The sequence below is a fragment of the Neomonachus schauinslandi genome, unplaced genomic scaffold (genome assembly GCF_002201575.2).
Source record: "Neomonachus schauinslandi unplaced genomic scaffold, ASM220157v2 HiC_scaffold_1452, whole genome shotgun sequence".
Lineage (NCBI taxonomy): Eukaryota > Metazoa > Chordata > Mammalia > Carnivora > Phocidae > Neomonachus > Neomonachus schauinslandi.
This window is the reverse complement of record NW_025410142.1, coordinates 164-8,910: the sequence shown is the minus strand read 5'-3', so window position 1 is coordinate 8,910 and position 8,747 is coordinate 164. Positions and strand designations below refer to the sequence as shown.

Genomic DNA, 8,747 nt, shown 5'->3' with positions numbered 1-8,747 from the left:
TCCCTATTGGTCCGCGGCGAGCAACGCCCTCCCCCCCGCAGAGCCTCCTGGGAGTTGCAGTTTGCGCCCGCCCTTCCCGGCACACCTTGCTCTTCCTGGATACTGAGGCTTCGCGGCGGCCGCGCGGACCCGCTGCCAGAGAGTGAGGGTCCGAAGCGCGCGGGCTGGGGGCTTGGAGTCCCGCCCCGCCGCTGGAAGGCCAGTCTGCGAGGGCCCCCCTCCCCGGTTCCGTGCTGGAGCGGTCCCCTGCCGGAGCGGTCCCCTGCCCACCCCCCGCCCTCATGGGGTCTCCCTCCTGGAGAACCAATTCGGTTTGTCCCTCGTTGCTCGGCTGCTGAGGACTTAGGAGTCCTTGCGCTCCACCCTGAGCTGCTCGGCGCCGTAGGCCCCCACGGGAGAGGCCCTGCCCTCTTGCCCTTAGGGAGGGGAGCCGGGTAGCCGGAGCCTGCCCTCGGCTTCAGCTGGCTCATGGTGAAGCCCGTCTCTAGGAGCGTGCCATGGAGGAGTTCCGGCACTCCTACAGCCGGCTGTGCAAGGAAAGTGGGGCTGAGCCCCAGGAAACTGTCCTGCAGCAACTGCAGGAGCTACCACGGGGCCGGCTGGATCTGGCCACCCAGAGCCTGACCGTGGACACCTGCAGGGCCTTGGGCAAGCTGCTGCAGAAGGAGGCACTGCTGACGGAGCTCATCCTGAGTGACTGCATGCTGAGCGAGGAAGGTGGGCACCCGAGCATGGGCAGGGGCCAGGGCAGCCCTCGCAACTTCAGAGTTGGGATTGGGATCAAGCCCTTTGCCTGCGGGCAGCCTGGCCTTGCTCTGTTTGCTCTGATTTGTTGCACATGGTTCTCGTTCCTTGGCAGCCTCTGGCAGAGAGCTCTTCCATCCCACCAGACCTCATCTTTGTGAAGTTTCTGTGCTTCTTCTTCTTTTTTTTTTTTTTTTAAAGATTTTATTTATTTATTCATGAGAGACAGGGAGAGAGAGAGAGGCAGAGGCAGAGGGAGAAGCAGGCTCCCCGCTGAGCAGGGAGCCCGATGCGGGGCTCCATCCCAGGACCTCGGGATCTTGACCTGAGCCGAAGGCAGATACTTAACCATCTGAGCCACCCAGGTGCCCAGTTTCTGTGCTTCTGTACTGTACGTCGTTAAAGCAAGCAGCAGCGTCCCTGGCAGCAGAGGGCAGTTTCTCTTTGTAACAGAGAAACCTTACCTTCCCCTGACTTAGGAGAGATCCAGTGTGCTGGTGAGCATAAGGTCAGCAGCCTGGCTCTGTGCCTAGCAGAGATTACAGATTTTTTTTTTTAAAGGATTTTATTTATGACAGAGAGAGACACAGCGAGAGAGGGAACACAAGCAGGGTGAGTGGGAGAGGGAGAAGCAGGCTTCCCGTGGAGCAGGGAGCCCGATGCGGGGCTTGATCCCAGGACTCTATGATCGTGACCTGAGCTGAAGGCAGACGCTTAACAACTGAGCCACCCAGGCGCCCCAGATGTTTCAAACCTGGCAGTGAGCAGGGCAACTCATTTCTGGCATGAATCCTGACCACTGGGGGCCACTGGGACAGTCATCTCTCCCCTGTGTCTGGGGAGCTGCTCCAAGCTGGAGCCCACAGGGAGGAGCTCAGGGGCACAGAGTGACGGCCCTACCTTCTTACAGGGGCCACACTGCTGCTCCAGGGGCTGTGTGCCCACACCGTCGTGCGGTTTCTGGATCTAAAGGTGAGCAGGTCTGCACTTGGGCGTGCTACTTGAGACCGGGAGTGGGGGTGGGGGGAGGAAGATTTGAGTGTCCTGGCAGCTGAAAATCTGAATGGTGGCCAGAGACAGTGTCTGTAAGTACTCTTGGCACATAGGGCTCCACACCCATTGCTGATGGTCTTGGTGGGGGTGGGTGGGTGGTGATTGGGGGTCAGGAATGTGAGTTCCAAAGTGTTCACATGAACAAACAATGAACCTGCACCAGGAGGCCCACTACGGTCAGGGAAAGCAATATCTGAAAGGAGCCGTACCTTCTGCCAAGAGCCACCTGGCCTCATCCACTGCTGGACCAGGGTCCTGTGGGGTGTGGACATGGCATTTGGAGCTCATCCTGCAACAATGGGGAATTAACCAGCCTGCCTCTTCCTGCCCTAGGGCAATAACCTTCAAGCTGCAGGTGCTGAGGCTCTGGGACAACTCCTCCGACAGAACAAGTCCATTCAGAGGTGAAGTGTGGTCCTGGCCCCTAGCACCCCTCCCACCCCGTGAGTGGTTCGGGGTTGGCTCAGAGGGCACATTCTGCAGCCTGAGAGCATCGTCTCCTGGCTGGTCATCTGTCTCCCATCCGTTGGTAGGGAGTTGGCAAGTATAAGTTACTCACGTGCTCTAGCCTCTCCGCCAAGGCCCTGAAGCCTGCACCTCTCCTCTGGCCCCTATGGCAGCAGGGTGCTCCTTGGGGCCACCCACCTCACGTCCACCTTTCCTACAGCCTCACCCTGGAGTGGAACAACCTGGGCACGTGGGAAGATGCCTTCGCCACCTTCTGCGGGGCCCTGGCGGGCAATGGCACCCTCCGGCAGCTGGACCTCCGCAACAACCAGATCAGCCACAAGGGCGCGGAGGAGCTGGCCTTGGCCCTGACATGCAACGCCAGCCTTCAGCAGCTGGGTGAGGCCTCCCCTCACTGGCCTCCTCCAGGTCTGCGGTCTGGGGCTCTGTGCCACTGTCCCCTCAGCCTTCCTGCTGCTTTTGTCCTCTTCCGGAAGCAAGGGGGTGGGAGGGTGTCGTGGGGAGGGCCCGGTGAGTGGGGCCCCTGCTCTGTTGGTGATCACAGGGAGTACCCTTCCTCAAAGAAAGCATTCCGGGCCGGGCCAGCTCTGTCCAGGTGCATTCCATCTGGTGACAACAGGTTTCCTTCCAGACCTGCGCTGGAATAGCATCGGCCTCCTGGGGGGCCGGGCCCTGGTGAACTCTCTCCCCCGCAACAGAACCCTGTGGAGGCTGGAGCTGGCTGGGAATAACGTCCCAGGCGACATCCTCAGAGCCGTGGGTATGGGCACTCAGGGCTGCTGATGGCTCGCGCTGTTTGGAGCTGGGCATAAAGCTGATTGCCTCTGACAGGGCCAGCCACCGCGGGAGGGGCGGCTCGAGGCTCAGGACGGGGATGTGTACAGGCATCGTGAGGCAGACTAAATCAGAAACAGGGAGAAGAGGGAGAAGGTGTCGGGGAGGGATGTGATGGCGGTGAGCTTGCGGAGCTCTGCTCTCTGCTGCCCTGAGCTCTCCTCAGTGTGTGCGCTCCCTTCTCAGCCCTGCGACGTGGGGGGCGAGGGGGGTCACCTCTCGCACAGATGAAGAAACGGAGGCACTGTGGCTTGGGGCCTTGCCCCGAGGGCCACGCTCATGCCTTGGTGGCCCAGCCACAGCTGGGAAGGGGCTTCTGGGCATCTGCCCCGACACCCCAGAGTTCGTGGGTGTGGGGCCACCTGGGCTCCATGGTCCCCTCCCATTAGTGACCCCGACAACTCAGCCCCAAGCCCGGTAGAACACTCTGCCACTCCACACGGCTACTTGTTCTCCCCGTAGCGCCAGCCACCCCAGGGCCTGAACTTGGGCTGGAATCCTGCACGGGGCCACCGCCTCCTGCTGGGCCTGCCCTGCCCATGTCATCGTCCCAAACTTTTCCTAGTCCCCCAGCTTTTGGGTGGCTCTTATCCAAATGCTGCCTGAATCTCTCCAGAACACAGGAGTTGAGCGTGACATTCAATTCTTATAAGTCATATAGTGGACTCTGACCTTTGGGACGGAGCCCAAATGCCCCAGGATAGCCTCCACCTCTGGCAGCTGAGCAGTCTCCCCTGCCTCTTCCCATGTGCGTGCCGCCCTGCACAGTTGCCTCCGGGGCTCCCGGCCCCACTGGTACCCCACCCCCACCCCTGCTCGAGCCCTTCACCTCCTAGCGCGCTCTGATTTGCGGGGTGAGACTGCCGAGTGTTGACTCTCTGATGACTGGCTTCTGGGCCCAGGGCTGGGCTAACTGTTGGCCACTCTGAGGGCTGAGCAGCCCCCTTGGTGGGCAACCGGACTCTCTGTAGAGCAAGCCATGGACCACAACCAGGAGCGGCAGACCACTTCCCGAGAGAACCAGGCCCGCACCCATGTGCTCAGCAAGGAGGTAAAACACCTCCGGGAAGAGAAATCCCGGCAGGTGAGGACAGCACTGCTGCTGACTACAGAGCCTCGCTCCACCTTGGTCCCCATGCCATGGCCATCTTCCCTTCCCCTGGACCCTGGAGCTTCTCTGAGTGGCCAACACTCAGGCCCAAGAGGCAGCCTTTTGGTCTGACCTCTGGCCGGGTGGGCGGGCAGTGGGCCTCGCTGTGTGCGAGCCCCATCCCCCTCTCGGATGAGGCAGATGCTTTTCTGTTCTGCTGCTTCGGTGGGCATCTGCCCTCCTTCCTGCTTAACCAGGAGCGGTAGGCAGGCTCCGGGCCCTGACGGGGCTCTGGTTGGCTCTGTCCCCAGTTTCTGGACTTGATGGAGACGATTGATAAGCAGCGAAAAGAGATGGCCCGGAGCAGCAGGTGAGTGTGGCCCCAGGGCCGCAGAGCTACAGCTCAGGTGGGGTGCCTGAGGTTTGGGTCCTGGCTCTGGCCTTGCGGGGTGACTGGCCCTGAGCCTTGTCACTTGTCCACCGATGAGCTGGTAGCATGTTCTTGCCAAAGACACTGGCTGGGGGGCTCGGGGCAGCACTGAGAACTTCCCTGGCCACGCCTGGAATGTTATAGAAGCATGAAGAGCAGTAGCTGCTACCAGAGCCAGGGGGGCCTGGGAGTGCTCTGAGCTTCGGGGTTCCTGGACCTTCCTTTTTGCTTATAGGGCATCGGCAGCATGCGTAGGGCAGCTTCAGGAAGCCCTGAATGAGAGACATTCCATCATCAATGCCCTCAAGGCCAAGTAAGTGGGGCAGAGGGTAGGTGAGTGGTGGAGGGGTGGCTTCGGAACGTTTTAGGGATGTGCCAGGGGCAGAAAAGAGTGATAAAGACAAGAACCCTAGTCCCCAGTGTACAAAGTAGAGAGGGGAGACAGCGGGGTTGATAATCCCAGAAGGCTTCTTGGAGGAGGTGAGCTTTAGCTGAGGTGACTAGTGGTTGGCAAGAATGAGAACGGCAGTGCCTTTGCAGGGCTCAAGGTGAAGCTGGGGCGGGACTGGCTTTTCCCTCCTTACAGGCTGCAGATGGCCGAGGCCGCCCTGGCCCTGTCAGAGCAAAAGGCCCAGGGCCTGGGAGAGCTCTTGGCTACCGCGGAGCAGGAACAGCAAAGCTTGGCGCAGAGGCAGGCAAAGGAGCACAGGATGGAGCAGCAGGTGACCAGGGCAGGCAGGGGGGCGGGCGGTGCTTGGCAGGGGTGACCGGTGGTGCCCTGTCTCACCTGCAGGAGGCTGCAGAGCGGGAGTCTAAGCTCCTCAGAGACTTATCTGCTGCCAACGAGAAGAACCTGCTTCTGCGAAACCAGGTGAGGGGTGAGGGGCCAGGCCCCCGGGGAGACTGGGGCAGGGGCCAAGGGCAGGGGGCCAGGGCCCAAGCTTCCCGCCCATGGTGCTGGCTTCCCAGGTGGACGAGTTGGAGCGGAAGGTGAGAGCTCAGCAGGAGCAGCTGTTCCTGGCCAGGCAGGAGCTGAGCAACACGACGGCTGAGCTGAAGATGCGGGCCAACCAGGCCGAGGGTGGGCACACGCAGGCTCGCGGCTGAGGGGCCCAGAAAGGGGAGGACAGGGAGTGAGGGCCCCCCAGGGATTCCCACCCATGCTGTCCCCGCTGGGCTTCCAGAGCGTCTGGAACTGGAGAAGAAAAGGTCCCGACAGAGCTTGGAGGACTTGGAGCAGCTGCGAGCCAAGGAGGTGCTTGTCAGTTACACCATCCGGCCTCTTGTCCCTACCGTCCGCCCGGGGTGGCAGGCTGTACCCAACGCACACCCCTGGCTGTGCTCCCCCTGACAACCTTGGGGTGCTGGGTGTGAGTTCTTTGCCAGCCCCGGCAGATGCCAGACCCAGAAACTCCCGACCAGCCTCTAGAAAGGACCCTAGCACAGGCTGCCACCTGAGTGTGGCACTGCGAAGCCTCGCTTCCTGCAAAGCCATGAGGGGCAGCCCCTTCTGGGAAGGAAGTGTCCCCAGGATTTGCCACCACGGGGTGGGGATTCCATGGGGGGATGTAAGCTGGGGAGCTAGTCTTCCAGCCCTGTTCCTGCCCCTCACCTGGGCAGGTGGAGCACATGACTCGTCACCTGGAAGAGAGTGAGAGGGCCATGCAGGAGAGGGTACAGAGGCTGGAGGCCTTGCGGCTATCCCTGGAGGAGGTGAGCATGTGCTGGCTTGGTGCAAGGCTCTGCCCTTACCTGGGGCACCCCTTCTGTGGTCTCAGAACCTCATCAGGACCCACCCATCAATATCCTTGTGAGGCCAGAAGGACCTCATGAGGTGGGACATGGGATCCCTTGGCTGTGGCAACCTTGCCTAGTGAGCGGAGCCCTCAGGAGGCTGGTGCAGGGGTATACCCCCTGGCCTAGCAGCTGGGTGGGGCCCGAGGAGCCCCTGGCCAGGACAGGAGAACAGGTCCAGTCGGTCACTGTCTGTGGTGCAGGAGCTGAGCCGAGTGAAGGCGGCGGCTCTCAGTGAGCGTGGCCAGGCTGAGGAGGAGCTCATTAAGGCTAAGAACCAAGTCCGTCTGGAGGAGGTGAGCCCGTGGCCACCAGGGAGCGAGGCCTGAGGGGCTGAAGTGCACAGGTCAGACCCAGGCTGTCTTTTGGCTTTGTAGGGGGGAGGTGGGGGACAGGAGTCCCAAGGGTACAGGGGCAGATAGGAGTCAGAGCAGGACAGGTCCAGGATCACATCTGACCCCCCTACAAAGAGCCACTGACTCCAGCCCTGGGATGGGGGAAGGGGTATGCATGGCCAGAGCCAGGACCCAGAGGGCAGAACGGTCAGCCTGGGAGATGGGTACTCCCTATAGGCGAGTTCAAGTTGAGCCTATTCAGGATATACACACATAATAACTTATGAGGCAGTTTCCACGTTGCAAATGAAAGCTCCCCTCTAGCTGGGGGGGATCCCTCCCACTCCCCGTGAGCTCAGGGCCACAGGAGGGAAGCAACAGGCAGGGCTTGGGCCCTCCCTGCGCTGCTCACCAGCCCTTCTCCCGTGCCCACAGCGGCAGCATCTGGCTCACCTGGAGGAGAAGCTGCGGCTGCAGGCGCAGGCTCGGGACGAGGCTCAGAGCGCCTGCCTGCAGCAGAGGCAGACGGTGGCCGAGGCCCAGGCCCGGGCCAGCCAGCTGGGCCTGCAGGTGGAAGGCCTGAGACGACGCCTGGAGGAGCTGCAGCAGGTGGCTGGGACGGTGCCCCCTGCGTCCTCCGCACCCGCCCCCTCCCCGCCCCCCGCCACACGCTCACCCCCATGTCTGGCAGGAACTGAGCAACAAGGACCAAGAAAAGGTGGCCGAGGTGACCAGGGTGCGGGTGGAGCTGCGTGAGCAGAACGGCCGCCTGCAGGCAGAACTGACGGCCCAGGAGGCGCTGAAAGAGAAGGTGGCAGCCCTGGAGCGCCGGCTGAAAGGTGAGCGGAGCCCGAGCCCCGCGCCATCTCAGCAGGACCCTTTCTCACTAGTCCCGCGGGCGGGCTGCAGAGCTGGGCTTGGCCTCCGGGGACCCCGCACAAGCCCTACCAGGCCCCTCTGCCGACCTCCCGATTGGCTGGGGCCGCCTCCACCCCGAGTTTCTTGTCCTGCAGTGATCGCAGGTGACCACCGGGAGGCGCTGCTGGACAGGGAGAGTGAGAACGCCTCTCTCCGGGAGAAGCTTCGGCTCAAGGAGGCCGAGATCGCCCGGATCCGGGAGGAGGAGGCCCAGAGGGCCGGCTTCCTGCAAAATGCTGTCCTGGCTTATGTGCAGGGGTCTCCTCTGAGGGCTATCAGCCCCCAGAAGTGAAGGGAGGCAGGATACTCGGGGAGGGGCAGGAGGGCAGCATCTCGCAGACATACGTGCCCCATTGCTGCCCGTCCCTGCGTCTCCAGACTCAGCCTGGCGGACAGTCTGGCAGCGGAGGCAGGGTCTACGGCTGGGGACTTGGAAAATCGGGGCCCAGCCGGATCATTGCGTGCGGACCGCCGCTGCTCAGCACCGGCTAGCAGGCTAGGCCAGCCCAGGGCTGCTGGCCACCAGGACCGGAGGGGGCACCCCCTGGGCCCTTCCCGAGCCTTCCTCCCAGTCCCAGGGAACAAGCCTGACATGCGTCTGAGGAAAAGCCCCCAAGGGGGAGGAAAATCCCGAAGAGCTGTCCGCAGCTCCCCTCCTCACAATCAGCTCGTCCGATGTAACCACACATGCTCCTTTTACAATGTAACCAGGAGTGCTGCGCGCTGGCCCGACTCCCTGGGTCTTTTGAAATACATAACTTTTACACTTTGTGATACGTTTGGGGCCGGTACCTTTTCCCACGTCATCTGTGCTCCCAACCACCCAGGAGACCCTCTGTCCCAACCCTGGAAGGAAGACCCTCCGGGTGCAGCTAGGTGGCCCTTCCCTACTGACGACCAGTGGTGACTGCGGAGCTACTGCGGGCGACCTCCGGCGGCGGAGGGACTGGGGACTGCCAGCACCAGGGCGGGGGTGGGGGGGGTCTCATCCCCTCTGGCAGTGGGCCCTGGGCGCGCCCTCCCTAGAAGAAGCCACAAGCAGAGACCACCCCACGCACGGCCTGGTGGGGGTGGGAGTCAC

At 62.3% G+C, this 8,747-nt stretch overlaps 1 protein-coding gene across 2 annotated transcripts; it reads left to right on the top strand.

The window, feature by feature from the left end:
• Positions 1-91: 91 nt before the first annotated feature.
• Positions 92-8,417, top strand: LRRC45 (leucine rich repeat containing 45). 2 transcript variants are annotated; one of them, XM_044912360.1, is made up of 17 exons: positions 92-717; positions 1,655-1,716; positions 2,131-2,201; positions 2,465-2,643; positions 2,897-3,025; positions 4,071-4,183; positions 4,501-4,559; positions 4,855-4,932; positions 5,206-5,341; positions 5,413-5,490; positions 5,589-5,700; positions 5,804-5,874; positions 6,240-6,332; positions 6,617-6,709; positions 7,184-7,357; positions 7,440-7,587; positions 7,762-8,417. In XM_044912360.1, the coding sequence occupies exons 1-17, from the start codon at positions 498-500 to the stop codon at positions 7,956-7,958; spliced, it is 2,013 nt and encodes a 670-aa protein (XP_044768295.1). In that variant the 5' UTR covers positions 92-497; the 3' UTR covers positions 7,959-8,417. The 2 variants fall into 2 exon arrangements, with proteins under 2 accessions (XP_044768295.1, XP_044768296.1); XM_044912361.1 differs by lacking the exon at positions 6,617-6,709.
• Positions 8,418-8,747: the final 330 nt, after the last annotated feature.